This window comes from Anguilla anguilla, chromosome 4, assembly GCF_013347855.1.
Source record: "Anguilla anguilla isolate fAngAng1 chromosome 4, fAngAng1.pri, whole genome shotgun sequence".
NCBI lineage: Eukaryota > Metazoa > Chordata > Actinopteri > Anguilliformes > Anguillidae > Anguilla > Anguilla anguilla.
Genome location: NC_049204.1, coordinates 52444886 through 52463814, shown reverse-complemented (window position 1 = coordinate 52463814; position 18929 = coordinate 52444886). Strand labels below are relative to the sequence as shown.

General features: G+C 41.0%; 1 protein-coding gene across 2 annotated transcripts; it reads right to left on the bottom strand.

Moving 5' to 3' along the window:
• Positions 1 to 837: 837 nt before the first annotated feature.
• On the bottom strand, positions 838 to 18929 carry march6 (membrane-associated ring finger (C3HC4) 6). 2 transcript variants are annotated; one of them, XM_035414592.1, is made up of 26 exons: positions 18626 to 18926; positions 17334 to 17433; positions 15446 to 15519; positions 14816 to 14959; positions 14216 to 14288; positions 13254 to 13422; positions 12915 to 13107; positions 12667 to 12728; positions 12529 to 12561; positions 12245 to 12296; positions 12085 to 12143; positions 11648 to 11728; positions 10861 to 10929; positions 9610 to 9684; positions 9347 to 9481; positions 8947 to 9066; positions 8747 to 8847; positions 8298 to 8435; positions 7554 to 7755; positions 6875 to 6944; positions 6597 to 6778; positions 5827 to 5961; positions 4631 to 4720; positions 3615 to 3747; positions 3228 to 3363; positions 838 to 2732 (listed from the first exon to the last, which is right to left on the bottom strand). In XM_035414592.1, the coding sequence occupies exons 1-26, from the start codon at positions 18642 to 18644 to the stop codon at positions 2645 to 2647; spliced, it is 2733 nt and encodes a 910-aa protein (XP_035270483.1). In that variant the 5' UTR covers positions 18645 to 18926; the 3' UTR covers positions 838 to 2644. The 2 variants fall into 2 exon arrangements, with proteins under 2 accessions (XP_035270483.1, XP_035270484.1); XM_035414593.1 differs by lacking the exons at positions 838 to 2732; positions 3228 to 3363; positions 3615 to 3747; positions 4631 to 4720 and adding an exon at positions 4761 to 5197 and having other exon boundaries at positions 18626 to 18929.

The window sequence follows — 18929 nt, the reverse complement described above, 5'->3', positions numbered from 1 at the left end:
GGGTCACCTACATTGGCCGCAAACTGATTCTCACAAGTTTCCCCAATAAGGAAGGGGGACGAACAACAAAGTCCACCCTGGAGCTAACAGACAAGGAAATTCCTGCAGTTCTGAAGGAGAAACTTGGTATAGTGCTAAATTCTGATCTCTGTCTAAAAGATGATGACGTTGCTCCATTCCCTGTCATTTATTAAGATTTTCTCAGTCTGCAGATTATACAACACAATATTGTAGCATTCAGTCCACCGGAGAAGCGGATTGGTCTCGGCTGTGCCGGTTGGTGGAGACAGCATACGCACCTGGGTTGCATTAGCTAATCAGCCCAGGTGCTTAAAGGTGTGCTACTCTCCAAAGTTCGGGGCCGAGACCGGGATCTCAGACCGAGAACGCAGTTATGAGTTTTGTTTCATTTTATTTTGGAACTGTGTTCGAGGAAAAAGAGAAAGAAAGTAATCCTCAACCGGGATGTTGGAGGAGCTGGACCTGGCCTTTTGTCTTTGTCATTTTAGCTTGTTATAATTTGTTGTTTTTGCCTGGAACTCCTGAGAGGGAAGGGTGAAGAGGGTCATTTTTTTTAATTTCAGGTTTGTGAGTGCGCGCTCTCTTTCCATGCGGCAACCAACGGTGTTCCCCGGCACCTGCTGCATCTCCCTCTCGGCGGTATCACGGTGTGTGACAAATAATTATGAACTCTGAACATTGCTGAACAGTTTTAAATACAATTTTTATTATCAAAATCGTTTTGGCAAATTTTTTGGTTCCTTTATGTAATCGATACCTAGTTTTAAAAATGAACTGGGACGCTATTTATTGTCATAATAAATTATGAAACTCATGTAATTTCATCATTTTTTTATTCTCATGAGTGACACACAACCATTATGTAATCACTTGCAAAAGATGAACGAAACAAAGCACACGTTTGTGGTTCAACATTCATAATTTCGAATAAAATATGTATTGCCCCACATTTTAGTTGTAAATGGTGAATGACTCCCCAGCCATTTATTTTAAAACATTCACAAATCTCTCCCAGCTGCTTGAGGAGAGGCAAGCTGACAACACAAGTATCTGAGAGCACAGTTTTAAACAACTAATTCCATTTCCAGTTTGTATTTATACCACTATCTTGCAGCATGCCCATGAAAAGCTATGGTTTTGTTTAGAAATGTGGTTCAGGTAACAAAACTATGTACACAGCCCACCAAACCATAACACCCTATGTTGAGACATACAAACAACGACCATGCCATTTATATATATATACACATATAAAAATAGAATACACATTTTTGCTTGAAAAGATGCAAAACAAAACCAACAAAACACCCCAGCATTGGGATTGTACAGTTTAAGATCTATAAGGTCACTTATAGAAAGATTTGCATTCAAAGAAGTCCTGTGCCACTTCAAATCAGCCTCAAAACATGTAAGACTTCAACTTGAACTGAGACTTCATGAAAATAATTGTAAAAAATAAAATAAAATAAACAATTGTTCATTTAATGACAAATTACACCTTTCCTCCCAAATAATACTGACAAAAAAAAAAAAATTCTTATGGAATTTTCTCAACCCTTTCAGTATTGTAAGACAAAAGGTACTTCATGAAATGTTACCATAAAATAAATCAGACGTACATAGCATTACTGGCCTCATCACTACTTTGAGAATGCATCACTTAATACTTTAATGGTTATTTATGCACTCACCTTTCAAAACTTCTGTATTCCCATAATTGTAACTAATTTTTAAAACAGTTGGGACAATGACTGACACTTGTTTGCTTTTAAAATCAAAAAAGAAATGTGTCTCTGCTCTCTGAAATATTTATCATGGTTAAAGCCGACAGTTTGCTTGCCAATTTGCAATGTTTGAATTAGTAAATGGTTTGATACAGCAACCCAGAAAGAGAATAAACAATCAAGACTCGCTATTTGTTGAAAATTGTTTCAATTAACTTTTTTGAATGGCCTACTATGAAGAAATGTAAAATGCGACTGCATGTTTTTTTTTTTTTTTAATGCAGCTGAAATTAGTGTGTTCTGATGTCACACAGTGTCAAGTAAATGGTACAGGCCTTAGAGCCCATGATTGTCTAATTAAGCAATTAGTGCGGTCTTAATATTCATTATGCTTCCTTAATATACACCAATGAAAAATAAGATACAGCAACAAAGATAATTATTTTCTTCCTGTCATTCACCTGTGCAAACAGTTCAGGGATTTACCTAATTAGGAAATTTCTCCAGTGAATTAGCACAGGAGCTTGTGATCTGCAAAGCCAAGTTGACCAACATTATGCTTCTTCAGGCAAACATCATACATACAGTAATTACTTATTGGCACTGGGTCATTTTGAGACTGAACAGCAAGAGTCAAAAAGATAAAGTGACAATGATTTAATAAATTAAAAATGTTTTCCCCCCAAAGATGTACAATGCTCATTCTTTTAACCCAAGTTTGTTGGATTTAATTCCCAAATATTTACACATGTACAGTTCTCAAGCTTCATTTTAAAACAGGGCAAGAGAAGGACACAGTAAGAGTGCCAGAAATATTTAGGAGGAGCCACAGACAGAAACGTGAGGAGGGAGGGGCAGTGAGTCGGTTAGCGGGAGACCATTGTCAAGGACAGCCAACCCTACTCTTGAGGGGAGCTGGTGGGTGAGGCTGAGCTCACTTTGCCAGCCTTGCGTTCATAGTTCACCAGTCTCTGACCAACAAGGTACCTGGAGGGAGACAATGATTTGCCAGTGACGTAAACCATGTTATGAGCATAAGCACACAGTGAAGCACCACAGAGTGCACTGGGACAGGAATTATATATGGGAATGTCATTCCAGGTTGCAAGCTACACTTCATCCAATGCTATGGTCCGACTGAAACTACCAGAAGAATCTTGCCTTTAAAATGCATCTTCAGTTTTACACACTTTCTTCAGTTGGTGCCTGTCATAATTCTATGACCCGTAATTACATGCAGAATGTACCGAGTACCACGGCAGGACTGTTGGATATAACTTCGCTAACCAGCTAGTGTAAGCCAATTTCTTTTAAATCTATAAGTCTACTCATAACTTACTGACAGCTGAACGAAAGGAACAAATCCTTAGATGGAGGCGAGTTAGTTCCTTTCGGTCATCAAAAAGGTTTTTTCAAAGAAACAAATTGTTCATGAATGACACACCTCTAATACCAGCATGTGTATACCCACAGAAGACTTACTTGTCGTTCTTAATGTGCTCGTAAAGGCGCTTGAATTGCCGAATTTGGAAAGAGAGGATTCCCATTAGCATCACAACCATTAGGAGAAAAGGATAGATCCGACGCTGCACCAGGTTCTGCATCTCCATGGTAACCCCTGCAAAAAAATGACCATGATGTCTGACTTTATGGGCACCTTGCTCTGGGTATTTAACTCTTTCTTCATGTACAGGTGTTCTTCTGACTGAGCTCATGGGTTTATTTTGATTTCTCAGTTTCTTAAATAGCACCGACATCAAGCCCATGATCTAGGCAACTGGAACTCTCTCAAAGGGATGGGAAAATATTACACATTCATCAAAACTGAAACATCGTTTCTAGGAAGAGAGAAAGCCATTATGAACCTACCTATGACTGGGACGATCCCGGCTGCAATGACATACGGCACGCAGAGGGACAAGAGCAAGACGGAAATGACCGGAGCCGCCAGCTTGCGAATGATGAAATGCAGGTCAATGTTGCGGATCCCATTTGCATATACCTGATAAACGACAAATGCAGGTTTTAAATAAAGAACAGCAGTGAAGTGGTTCAGGTTTGTTCATACAATGTATATGCGGGCCTTTCAAGTGCTACATTATAGGGTGGGCTATCCCTGATTGCATCAGTGCCAAGTGCAGCTGGACATCCCACGGGGAGAGAATTCCCCTGCCTCACCTAGCAAGTACAGACTGCACAAGAATAGCAGTCTTTCAGTGCAGCGGCTGCGTGGCTCAGTTAGGGGGCTATACTTAAACATACTGTTGGCCATGAGAAGGGCACCAGTAGCATAGCACAGGTAACTGGGCTTGCAACTCCAAGGTTCCAGGTTCAATTACTGGGTGGGGCACTGCCATCGTGCCCTTGAGCAAGGTACTTTACCTGAATTCCTGCCGTGAATATCCAGACTTATAAATGAGTTGTATGTTTTAAGAAATATGCAATCTGGAGAACACGTGTCTAAAATGCAATGAAATTGTTAAAAAGAAGTGGTTAGATGCATGCAAAATGATGGACATGCGTGCTCGTCTGTGAAAGTTAATGGAGAATGCAGCAGCAGATAGTCCGGTCTAACAAATGTGTTTGGACGCTCCAAATTTGGAGAAATGTATACAACTGGTTTGTGAGAATGTTATTTTCAGTATGTGTAAGAAATCGGCAGCTAATGAAACGTGCGCAACTCAAAATGTATCAGAAATACTGGTTGCTGAAAGGTGTTTTTCAACCACGCTTTTGTACTCTATTAAACATTTTCTTGTGAGACTGGTCTCACAATCCTTGGCACATATCACGATTAATATTACATGGTTTATATCTGTATTTTGGGTTAGAGCGTAAAATGGAGGAAAAATTAATTTTCTACAGAAAAACAAAACCCCACAAACCTGCTCAATCACAGTCTTCAACCACCACTGGGGACCCATGAGAGTAATGGCAGCTATGATTTTGGCATGAAGAACTCCGAGAGCCCAGTCCTGCATAGCATTAAATGGAGTGACACCTTTACTACTTCAAAACATTAACAGAAAAGAAACATCTGCATTTATTAAGTTTGCACAGCTTGGATCTCAAAGATTTTTCTTTTTTGAGACAATAACAGTCTAAATGGTTATTCATAAAAGTTACCATTAATGTTTCCATGCTGAAACTAAAGACTAAACCTCAAGGTCAAGTGTATGTTCTGGGGAATAAACATTAGTTTCCTGAGCTCTTTAAGCATTGCTGCAATTGTTGCTTTAGAGTCAGAACTGCCCCACCTTGTATATGCATGTCATTCAGGCGCTCTAAGGTAGATATTTCATTCATCAATGTGAAGATACATACGTCAGTGCAGCTGGCTTTTAATGTGGTTAACAGGTTGCAGTGAGGAATAATATTAACTTGCATTGCTTATCATTACCTGCAGAGGTTTTTCTTCTTCTGATGAGGCACTGTAACACTCAAAATCTCATCTGAAATCAAGCCGCAATGGAACATGCGTTTTAAAATGGAGCTTTCGCTGTTTCTATTTCCAACACAATGCGCATGTGTTTCCTACCATCTCCGCCTTTAAAATACGGAGTTTCATTTGAGAAAATTTGAGAAAACTGAAGCTTCCTTTGCAATTCCTTCAAGATTGGATTGCCCTATCTCCTGCACCAGTGAATCTGGTGGCAGCCAATGCATCATATCATTCTTCTGGAGATCACCTGGCAGATATCATCTTCAACTCTCACTGTAATAGCTCCTCGCACTATTACAAGGCACTAATCTGCTTTACACAAAAGGTTTCATTTTTTGTTTTTGCCAGCATGTTATTGTGCGGTGACAAATAATCCTATGGTAAGCTGACACTGTTGAAGTTATGATTTGGAAGCAATCTCTATTCATCGATAAAAAGTACAAACGCACAGATTTTGCGTGATGCGCAGATGGAATCGGCAGCTTTTATGAATAACCCAGTATCTCTGCGATCGGCTGGCACGAGAGCTTGTGCTTGTCGAGCTCCGTATTGACGGCTCTTCACTGCGAATATCGCCAGTCTCAGCTCGTGACTGACGCGAGCCCAACGGGGGTTTGGCACGAAGCCGGCCACACACACCTGCCAGGGGTAAAAGAGCGGCGTCTGGTCCAGGGGCACTCTGAGGGGAGCCACGATCACCAGCTCAAACAGCAGGCCCAGCAGCAGGGGGATCATCCCGGCCACCAGCACCGCCACTATCACGGTCTTCATTATCTGCAGAGGCCACAACACACAACTTCTTTTCAACCGGAATCAGAATTTTCCTCAGACATTAGGGTTCATGTTTCCAAAGTAACCATGATTCCTTCTGCACCTTATGGAACATAATTTGACTATAATTTTTCCCACTCATGATAGAGATGCCTACTGAGGTTAGTTACCATTTTATTATTTTCCATTTTTGCACATCAATACTCCTGTATCCCGGTCTCATCAATAAAAAAAATAAAACATTAACTCAATGTGGTCATCTTAACAGTTTGCTGACAATGCGGATCTTCTCCTTTTTCTGAGAAATAACACCATTTCATGGTATTTGCTCTGCTGTTCTTTTCCCAGTGTGCCGAATCATCTTGATCATCATCCACTAACTTTAATAAATCACACTTAAGTGGAAACTCTGAAGGGTGCAGTTTCTCCTTAGTTGCAATTCCTTGCTACAATACGATTAAAATATGGTCCTAACGCTACCAATGTTTCACAATAACTAACAGAATGAAAAAAGGCCGTTAGAAAAAAAAGATATATACACATTTAAAGCGTTTAACAACAGAACACGATGTACACACAGGTGCAGTGACCCACAATGCCGTTTGTTTGGCTTCACAGATCGTTTTCATTTTCACTACCATGAGCGACCACTCCTGGACTTTGAGGAGGATGACGGTGCGGCCCTGCGGCATCCAGGCCAGCAGCACGGTGATGCCCCGGATGGACAGCCAGCAGACGTACAGTCCGCACGCCGCCGTGTACAGCTCGTGGATCTTGGCGCTGCCCGTCCAGAAAGACATCAGCCAGCGGCCGGCGAACACTGTCCGCGCCGAAGGAGAGGAGAAGGGCATTAGGCAGGCAGGCCGGCGAATCAAAAGCAGAGCAAAGGCGCACGGGGTCCGTGTCCGCGGCTCACCTGGCAACGTCAAACAAATCAGGCTGGCGGCCAGCAGCGTCACACACATGAAAGCTATCAGCAGCACGATCTACAAAAAATACAAACATGTACACGATTTACTGCAATCCAGGACACATTATGATAAATGACATTTCATGTGCTACTTAGCAGATACTCTTATCCAGAGACTTACAAACATGGAGAACATCGGTGTTAGATTCAGGTATACAAATGTGTGATAATACCAAGGCACAATTATCACAGTGTACATTTCACTGAAAAAACTAAGCATTATCATTATCATTAAACAAAAGTAAATGACACTATTCAATTGACCTATTTATCTTAATCTTAGAATAAAGACTAGTTACATTCTCTACCAAAAAAAGAGAACAAACCACTAGCTTTCCAGTACACTTTTTGGCCCATAAGGCAAATATTTGAAATTGTGTGTGAATACTAGTAAAGTACATAATGATGTACAGTCCATTTGCCGACTCTGTTACTAAGGAGGGTATTTTTCCTCAGATGACTGAGATTGACTGGACATATTTAGGATACAAAATATATCACTTGCTATTGGACAACAAGTATTACAGTAAGGCAGAGCTACAGCTGTGTTGAGCCAGCTATGTGACCGTTAGTGAGGTGTTGAGTTTTCTCGTTGTTGATTTCTGGACGTTTGCATTAGGCTTACCCTGAATGGAAAGCGCATGGGCCGGTGGTAGGGCTGGAACCCCACGGGGCCGCCCTGCTGCAGTATGGCCTGGTGTGCTGCGTGCAGCCCCTCCCCCACCACCGGCACGGCATTGTTGCGAGCCTGCTGGTTGTTGTTAGCCTGCTGATTTGCATTGTTGTCATTCTCCTCTTGGTCACCCAGCAAGTAAGAATGCAGGTCTCTGTTTAGGGGTATCAAAAGGCGTATTAACAGGTTTGAAAGCAGTAAATTGATGAGCAATCATTCAAAAAAAATCAGTAAAAAGATTCTTCATGTTTCAATACAGTTGAAACTAAAATGGTTTCACAAGCTAACACGTGGTTCAACAAGTGTGAAATCATTGCATTGGTGTGACAGCTGGAGCTTACTCCCAGGATATGTATCATGAAAAAAAAAAAGAAAGTGGACAAATTTAAGATTAAATATAACCATGATACAATATGCAGAATCTGACTGCTAGAAACATAATTTGTCACCATATAAAAATCAATCTTGCTATTTCTCAAATCATTAATCATTCTGTGGAAGATGTGTCCATAATCTACAATTCAAACAGTAAAAGCTTTTTAGTTTCTCTGTAACAGAAGCAGACAGTTGCCATAAGATGAATCGCCTGAATCACCCCTCTAAGCAAAGCTACGTTCCTTATAGCAGGCAGACAGCGCTATTTTATTTAAGCGATTACACTCTGGTGCTGTGGGCGGAGTCTCGGTCGGCACTCACAGCAGGTAGCCGGCGGTGACGGTCCAGGCCCGTACCAGGCCCTTCAGCCACTGGCGCGTGTGGCCCTGCTCCAGCAGGGCCGGCAGAACCACCTGCAGCAGCAGCAGCTCCAGAGACAGCTCGCTCACGGGGGCATCGCTAGGGGGAGGGGCAAAGAGCAGCCAATCGTCAGGACGGTCAGCCTTCACAATTACATATACACACACAGCATAGACTATTCCAGGGGGGAATGGCATGCAAACTCCAGAGGGGAAGATAATAATTGCACGAAAGGAACAGTAAACATTTCCATGCCACTAAATGACACTGCATTACTAAGCGAGAATGAATTTCTGTTACACAATCATTCTACCCCCAAAGTTAAATGTAGGTAAAATGTTATGTGATGCCAAAAGTAAATTATCTATCCTTGACCATAAATCATTTAAATACAAAAAAACTTAACTTACCTGTAGAGCATTACATTATAAGGAAGGAAGTTTGGTAGAATGAGTTTTATTATCCTGATGGGAAGCCACAGCATTAGCAGGACAATGGAACCGAACACAACCTGGAAGGAGCCAAAGGAATTCATTCAAATCTGTGTAGCATCTGGGCACAGTCAGAGCAAGGAAGAAACACAAGCATGTGAAGACACGTTTGTACTTACCACCGACAAAATAAATCTTCTAAGATGTCTGTATATTGGCAGATGAATCATTTCTTGGACTGGATTAAAATCAGGGTCATTCAGGTTTCTTAGAAACCATAATACTCCAGGTCTTAACACCTGAGATGAGATGATGAAATAAGATTACTTTCATTATTTTTATTTGGCTTTTATATTAGGATTCTATCACATCAATAATTTACTAACTATTTGGTTGTTAGTTGTGCTTCGAATCCAATGTGGGACTAGATTATTACAGCAAACAGATAATTTGCCTTCCTCATATTTCAACAGATAATTTGCCTTCCTCATGTTTCAATAAAAATAAAAATAAAAACAAATAAAAAACAATTGACCAGATTAAATACAGCAGACAAGTTAGAAAAAGACAGCTTCTTACCTCTCGAAGCAAGAGAATAAAAGAAGCAAAGTAGAAGACGTAGACCATTCCTACAAGCCAATGAAGGAACATGGTCGTGCCAGGGGCTGACTGGAAACTTAGTTCTCTGTCCTTCAAAGAGGCATCGAACATTTCCTAAAGAAAGAAATTGATCGTTTTATCTGTAATCATCAAGAGCACAAGGGAACCACAACTGGTTTGTTTGCTAGTAATGATACATTAGCTTTTAGGATCTCTAGTGAAAGTGGTACCATTTTACATACCAGGGAACAAATGTCCAGCCACCAGCCACAAATGAGGGGGAAGACACCTATCTCCACCACCACCAATAATGAAACCTGAAAAGTGAAGAGTACTGGATTAAGCTTCCCTTCAGAAAATCAAAACATATTAATTCTGACGGATATAAATCCTCCAGTTAATTATGATCCCTGCATTACAGGCAAATGTGGGGATATTGACTCAAAACCAGAATGTCCATGTCTTGTAACCGCTATTCCATATTAAATGTTGAGTGGTCTGAAAGATAAAATCTGTTCAGTGGCAAGCAGTTTCCATAAAGCAGGGTTGCAGCTGAATTTGGAGCAAACAACCAAGTATCTTGGCAAAAGATAAGCCAATATGCCGATACAACAGTGCCATTTAAAATAAATAATATATTGCCACTAATATTGCCAAAAAATATTCGATTTGGCCGAAGAAAAACTTTCCAACAGTCAAGAATAAAATTTCCCTAACTGAATAAAACCGCATGACTTCATCACCTAACAAAAGATAGCCATTATGACTTTGTAGGCGATTTTACAACAGCACTTTATCCAAGAACAGCACAATTAGTTTCACCATTAATTTCAAATGGTGTGGTTCTGTCATACTTCCATCTACTATCCCAAATGAGAAAAATCTTCCAGTTTGTGATGACACAGAATGATGCTTTCATTCAAAATGGATCCTTGGGATAATAGCTTTAGTAGAAACATTTTTCAAAACTTAAGTATGGTAATAATCAATTATGGTTTTCTGCTGCACTGATAACAGATTGACATGAACAGATTCAGAACCTACATGACCTCCATGAAAAACCGAGCATCTTTGACTGATTCCAGTGTCAATTACATAGTCTGTTTTATTGTAGGTAATGCTATACAGTATTTTTATTATTATTTTTTGCTCATTTAGATTATACTGTTACATATCTCCAGGACGACCAATGCTATAATATTTAAGAAACACTAAAAGAAACATCCTTTTCATTGGAAACAATGATTATAATTTCCTGGTCAGGCTTTGTATGCTTGTAACTAAGACATAAAACCCTGTTTTTTAATAAAGGCCCACAACAAATCTTAATATTTTCTAGTTCAGTGTGGGATTAAATGTGCAAGCCCCTGGTGCTGGATTTAGTTGCACAACATGCCAAACATCAATCAAGCTTAAGTCTGAATAAAAATGGAACACAAAAAATTGCCAATGACTACATAAATGAATAAGAAAACGGTTATGAGACCAGTTACCTTCACGACAATGTAGCAAACCCCCAACAGGCGGCGTGATCTTTGGAACCTCACCAGTGCTGCGAAACCCTGGCCACTTTCATTAAGAAATTACATGCTTAGTGGTTCCATTCTATTACTAATGGCTATTACACATTCAAACAACACCATTCTCGTTAAAAAAAAAGAAAAAAAAAAGACTTAAAACAGCATCCGGGATAAATGAAGTCAGCTTTTTTTACCCGCCAAGGGATGTCATTTTAAGTTAGTGTGCAGTGACTTGTGAAAGAAATTCATACCACAATCTCTTTCTCCCTGTATTTATACTGTTGGTGGAAGAAGACACTGAAATGCATTTGGCACAATACCATATGCTTTCGAGTCATTTTACAGAATCTATATTACAATATTGATAACTCCTATGTCTGTGCAGTAGATGTTTCAATTCTTATGACGTTATGAGTCAGATGAACAAAAACTGTATGTGAAGACTTGTTTCGCTCTTCCAATACATTTATTAAATTGTCCAACCTTTACCCACTTATCCCTTTCACTACGGTTCATTTAATCAATTAGGACACTAAGGAAAGATGGGCTACCAAAACTTTCTTGATAATTTGATTTGTAAATCTACTGCCATACAATTAAAATAACTTTTACTTATACATGGTGACCAACACTCACTATGACAGTTGCTGGCAATTGCTATACAAGCACAGCACTGAGTTGGTAAGGATGAGCTAGCACAGCTGTAACTCACACCCTAAGGCCATAAACCTATGCCAAAAGACACGGGGCAGAAGGATACGTGACACACAATTAATGTCAGAGCCAGAAGGACGTAGCCCACGATAGTTGTGATCAGACCCTCAAAGTGCGAGGCTTGGACCTGGAAGACAAAATTACATGAAACAATGAGACAATTGGGAGTATCAGTGAATCCTAGTATGTTTCCCAGTCCTTTTTTTCTGTTGCGTGAAGTGAATATGTCCCCACTCTGAGAAGCTGCAGCATCCGGCTAAGATTTCCTCCCATCTCCGGAGTTCACAGCCCCAGGCTGGCTGCAGCTGTATCTGGGACATTAGATTCTTCAAAATAAACCTAGAGCTCAGTAATTCCCCAGTACACACAGGCCATTTAGAATGGAATTTCTGGGTCACCAAGACATGACAGCTTCTGAGGCACAGTTAAACGTACTGCAAAGGATACAAAATGAATGGCAGCTGCCAAAGAGGTAGCACTTACATAATCTTCAAAACCAAGTCCCACTACAGAGAAGTGACCAATGTGATAGGGGCAAAAAGCTGCAACACAAGCAACAGTCATGAAAGTTACAAAACGGCTAACGGTCGTACATGTGAAAGTCTTTAAACCTGAAGAATGAAACAAGAGATCTGATGCATACCAAACACAAGAATGAAGAGCGTGTTCAGCGAGACGACCCAGAAGACGTGCTCCTGACAAAGAAAAAGATCAAATGTTCTGACTGGAGTTCTAGCCACATTTTTTATTTTTGTTATTTTTTTAAACAAACTCTCCCATGCTGAGGAATAGGCTAACATGTCAAGTTACACACCTTTGAATACTATGCCTGTTTTGTTAGTGTAAACAAATTGGAATACAAAAAAAATGCTTTACATTTCCCTCACAGCTAATATTGAAATGACAGTATATTTTAGATTGACATACCAGGAAAACCAATGAGCCATCGAGTCCCAGCATCTGAAAATACACACAATTATTTGTGAATTGCATTGTACAATTTGCCCCAAGTAACATACTGTATTGTACGTCGGGAAGTAAACTGAGTACTAACTGCACGCTTACCCTCTCCCAGGTGAGTTCCTCTGCTGCTCGGTCCCACTCGAGCGCATTCCAGTTCATGTCATCTGCAACAGCAATCAATCAGATCAATAAGCCACTCCAGCTGCAGTTTAAACAACCTGATGCTAACTAAAGCCATGCCAAAACCATCACTGCATTGATCTCAAGTGGTAAAGACTAATGCGCTCATATTAGCAATTCTAGCCTTAAGTCTAATGAGATGCAAGCCTTTGGTTGTCAACTGATGGTACCTTGGGCCCCATTGTTGGCCTCCGCGGCGTCTTCAGCACCAGCATCGTCCTCATCCTCGTTGTCCACGTCCATGTCCTCCACCGGGTCCATTTGGATGTCGGGGTTGTCGGCCACCACCTCGTTCTCGGCAGGGGGGTTGGCGGGCACCGGGGCGGCCTGGTTCTCTGGGGCTCCGTTTCCAGGACCAGGGGCCTTGTGGAGACAAAATCAGTTTTACTCCATCAGCCCCCGCTTGCGTACCCATATTGCCATCAGTGATCCCCCATCACTGATGGCAATATGGGTACGCAAGAAGGGGAACAATCATTCATCTTTGTGTGCGAGAAAGACCGGGGTACCTCATTGGGCTGCCCCGCCACATTATGAGGCTGCTGCTGATTCTGCTCCAGCCACTGGGGGGCGCCACCATGGACAATCTGCTCACGCAGCCACACCAGGCTTATGAATGCGCACAAGGTGCAGGTCACCACGAAACAACCCTGCAAGCAGTCCGCCAGCAAGTTTTCTCTGGAACAGAGCAGAGCGACACCCACGTCATCTGTAAAAGTGTGTATGATGAGTGATATTTAAAAAAACAAACGTTACTCATGTGGAATAGTATTTTGTAGTGATACTGCAATGTTGATTATTAATTCTTCGGATATCAGTGAACACCAAAAAGGAAACTATCATGCATCTGGAAAGCATTGGTAAAATGAACTTCATCTTCCCCTGGCAAGGAAAATGACTAGGATATGAGATGAACTAGTGGTATGAAAATGTTGGCAAGTGAAGATGTTTTTCATCCAATTTCTGGTTTCTTAACAAATTTATATCACTGTCTTCTTGTTTAAATATATAGAAACTGAGTTAAAACAGAATGGTACAATCAAACCAAATTCTTCAGTAATTTCAGCCACTCCTGAGTACTGTAAAGATCTTAAACAGGTGTCTCAAGCAAAATACAGCATCTTTTTCCACAAAGGGCTCATCTTGCAGAGCATATGACTGCAGCAAAGCTATTCTTCCTTTTAATATCAACCACAGTAATTGTCTGTGGCATGGTGCACCCCTGCTGCTTGCAAAGAGCCAATTGAAAAAAGCCAAAGTGTACGTCACCCTTCATCTCCTTCTCTGCAACATTTCTTAGATGGCTGACACGCATATACTCTTATACCAGCATTCACACAGAAGTCATTTCCTTCAACACTAGCAGGTGAAGCATACCCACTTAAAGTGCAGCATCAGTGGAGTCAGACGTGCTGCTTTTCTGTTTGCAAAAGGAGCTGAACAGACGTACGGTGACGATAAGGGCACTTACGTGGACAGCATATCTAAGGGCAGCGTCAGCAGCGAGCTCACAGAGCCGGTAAACAGACACTTGTAGATGCGACCTTCAGGAAAAGCGGAGGGAAAAAAGAGAGGGAACCTTTGCTTCGCGTTTTTCCACAGACGTCAACATCAGTGCTGTAGTTCTGTTGCTTTTTATGATGTTTCTTTTTTAAACGATTCAAAAACATAAGCATGCAATTAAATCTGAACGATGCACTCAAGATAAATATAATTCTGTCAAATCTGAATACAAAATATTTTGCCTTTGTTGACTGCCAGTCAGCATGCCAGTAGTTGCACCAGATCTTTGACAAATTAACTCCCTTCCAACAAATTATAGGCCAAAGCACCAAGAACAGCACACACCAGGCAACTCCTACCAAAACAAATCTAATACTTTATCCACCGACTCCATTTTCAAATATAAGAATGGCTCACTGCAACAAACTTACTGCCACACCAAACATTTAAGCTAAACGAAGCATATCTTTACAGCATCATTTTCAGACTTCAGAATAACTTCAGAATAAAAAGTAGAGATGAAAACTTAAGGGCAGTGGATGCGAAGGCTGAGTAATACCATACTTACATGCTGTGAGTGGAACCACTCCTAACCAGGCGAAGGCCACCAGTGTGTAGTGAAACCAGTATCGTATAGCCGTGCCGATACTCGTCACCAGTCCCGCAAATATGTCCTGAACGGGAAGCCGAGAAGGCATGTCTGGAGAATAAACTGGAAGAAACAGAGGTACACGGAAATATTAAAACCTTTCCACTGCAAGCTCCCAAAAACATTCATCTTCTTTACTCAGAAAAACATACAGATGAAGTAAAGGTAATTGAAGCATCACAGTAAAAGCTGAAAAACCATCTCGAACGTTTGCCTGCTATGAGCATCAATCCAGGAAATGCTCAGAAGATGGATGCATTGGGCAATAACCGACAGCTGGAAAACGTTGCACTTCCTTGGATAAAACCACGGCAGGAGGCTGTTCTGTCTTCAGACATGACTACACACTCCCTCCAACATCACATGCAAGTAGGCTACTTCATGAAAACATCTTGTGGAGTTACTGTATAACAGCAAGTGACTGTAGATGCCATGAGAAAATGAATCCATGTGAAAAATATGAGCAACCTTATCGGCGTACCATGAAATCACATCTTCACACATACGTAGAACACAATTTGACACAAAAGGACGGATTTAGTTACTTACTTGGCGTGAATGCAAATCTATGCTTGCACAATTCACAGTACTCCTTCCTGCTGTGCTTCAGCCACTGAACCAAGCTGTGAAACAGAGATCTAATTACAGCAATGTGCAGCACCAGGCGGAAAATGGACTCAAGGGAGGAACGCGTTATTATAACAAAAAAGCAAGCAACTATATACAGCCACTGTTCAAAGTCCATTCGGAGACAAACGCCCTCCTGAGAACATCATATTGGGAATTTGGTATTGTGTGCTGGCTGCTGCACAGTTCCTTCCTATGAAGGAGACATTGGCCTGTGTGAGAATGGGTACTGAAGAGGAACCAGTATAGTGGACACAAGCGTGGTTTCCTCTGAAAGAACACACAGAATATAAGCTATGAGTCTTTCAGCACATTTCCCATTCCACTCCACTTTCTGAAAGATATAAGATACCAGGTACGCAGAAATTGCATTTCAAAACACTTTAAAGCGCCTTGTTTATCAAAGGCACAGTGGCTGAGCTGGTGAACGTGCCAACAGGGCTCCAAGCACTTTGAGCCACTGCTAGACCTTTTGGTAAACGGCAGAACAGCTCAGCTGACCCACGACCGCATCACCAGTTGGTGCCATGGGATAGGCTCAGCATGGCTCGCTGGTGAGGGAGAGCAGGGGCTTACAGCTGCAGCCCAATCACTGGGGTATGGGTTACATGAAAGGTGCCAAAAACTGAGCTTCTACTGATTCCAATGTACTCATCGAGAGAAAAAGGGAAGAAACAAGTGAGGGAATACAGAGAGGATCAAGCAAAAGGAACCTGCTTTCTTCTGTTGCCTAAGCATCAATCTGCTTAACCAATCTGCTTTAGTGGTTTTTTAATACGATTTGCTTAGGTCTTCATTTTTTTTCCATCAATACATTTTCTTCACTAGGACTCATTTACTGCAGCTTAACACTTAAGTTAAATGTGATTGTGAGGCACTGATTTAGACTTTGCTTATCAAAAAAAATATAGTGCATCAAAGCAAAGTGTGTTCTTTGAAAAATGTAGCATATGGATTTTGTGATATTATTGAAGTTATTGGTATCAACAACCTGATCAATAGTTCATTTGTGACCATGCATGATATGCTTGACTGACTGAGTGTTGCATAAGCATGACATCACCTAGCCAGAGCTGTGATTGGGCACAGGTGATGAGGTGATTTGGCCTGTTCACTGTCCTATCTGATGGAAGAATAAGGAAGAAAAACACAAAAATGAACTAAAGTGCCTCCTTGTCAAGAGAATGATGTCTTTGCGCCATTGCTGCGATGGATCCTGGATGTTAACATGGCGTTTCCTGGTATACAGGATGTTCACAGACAGTCATTTCCAATCTGGTGAGATTTCACACCAAAATTCAAATTTATTCATGTCATCAAAAGCCAGTCATGTGCAAACCCGTGATCTAGGACGTAAATGACACCCAGAGTGATATGCTAGTTTCTGTGTACAACAGACAGGTTTCTGTGTACAACAGACAGGTTTGTTTCACAATGATTGACTGCAACCTGACTGCACAGCTCTACAATAATGATGACTGATTTCCGCACTATTCCATTTCTGAGAATAAGCACTTTGAAAATTATCCAGTCACTACACAGAGGATTGGTACTTTTTTATGCATTCGTGATTTCCACAATAAACAAATGTCTAGGGAAGAATGCATCCGAAAGTGCATTCAGTTGCCCAGTTTTCCTCAGTAGTTTCTTAATTGACAAAATGACTTTGGTTATTAGTTGGATTCTTGTCCATTGTATTTTTCCATATCATCCTGAATTGGAAGTTTTATGAGAGCGAGGGCTGTTTTTTCAGAGCACACAGATGAAAGAGCTTGGTGAAAAGCTGTATACTGATGGCAGAGGAGCGTACCATTCTTGATGGATGAATTTAATGCTGCCGGTGCAAACGCAGGGGTGATACAGTGGCTTGTCAGGAGTTCCTTCGGACCGACAGACCCTGCATATGTCCGCTAGAAGGAGAAGAGAATAAATGGGTCATTTTCCCAAGTCCAAAAGGACCAAAAGTCAAACTTCCTGCAGGAAATGTTGTGTATTATTGAAATAAAATTCCACATGGTCAGTATCCCCCTAGGGCAAGGTGCATTGTGGGACCAGTCATTAGATGTATAGACTGTGCATCAAGGTTTTAAGCACAAAGTGATCCACAGGCTGACAGTAAAAAATAAACTGTTCCTTGAAAATGCTATCTATGAGCAGGAAATCTTTCTGCAATACAGATTTGCAGTAACAAATTAGCTTCCCTCTCAGTGTTCATTCTGTAGCTTTATTTTAACATTGCTAGTAACATGCAGCAGAAGATAGCACATAGCAGAACTTGAAGAATGGGGATAACTCATGAAAGTTAAGGAAAGAGCTCACATAAGCAGTCTGTTAATGCATCGCTCTCTGAACTGAAGATTTCAATTATTTTTCATCTTCATCTTATGGATACAGGTAAATTCAATTAAAACTTCGTTCTTGTTAGTACTACACACTAGCTTACGCTGTAGAAACCAGTAAACCACAACAGCAGCATTGATTGGTAAACAAAATAATTCCATGTAGCAGGAGTCATAATAATACATGCTCTCCAAGTCAGTCTAAATTTCAGAGATAGCCATCAAAAGTATGCTACGAATAAACAAACTTGCTAATATATTAAGTACCCACCCAGCTAACAAATTGTTAGTTGCATGCACAGGCAGGAAAAGGGAGATTAATTGGCATGACATTATCTTGGTGTTCAGATAAATTAACGTTAGCTGACTGAGGCAGTTACTCATTGCCGTTAGCCAAGTGTTGTTAGCATGTTGATAAATCCATGCCACACTTACTATTCGGGGAGGTATTTCATTTTTATGTGTCACTGCAGTTCGCAGACCAACTAGCTACACAGCTAGCTACACCAACAGCGTTAATAAACCTAGCTAACGCACAGTAGTTAGCTAGCGCTAGATATATAACAAGCTATCCTAACCCAACTAGAACGTTATATTACTAGCTAATGGTGCTGTAACACGATTACTTAGCTATACTGCAAGTTACCTAAAATAGCTTTGAAAGGGATCAACCAGAATGGAGCTGCAATCCAATTGTTCGACATCAGATATGTCGCCAGTTAAACATTTCTACCTTACATAAAAGGTGGTCGAGCTTTATTACCTTCCTCGGCGGTGTCCATCTTGTATGGCGACGCACTGCTCTCGACAACACTCTAGTGAGCTGCCGTCAACACATCAAACAGACTGTCTGGGAGCCTGACGATCAAAACAGCTTAAAATAATTAAACATTGAAATCTCAGATTTGTGCCCGGTTGGAACATCAATCCTTTCTTACTAGTTTGCTTGACGCCCTTTCCCCCTGGAGTATGGGAATAAATCTAATCAACGTGAAACATGTTACCTACTAGCTAGCTAACTGCAATATTCCCTCTTCGGCGCTAGTGGGGGGAAAATCCGCACAGCA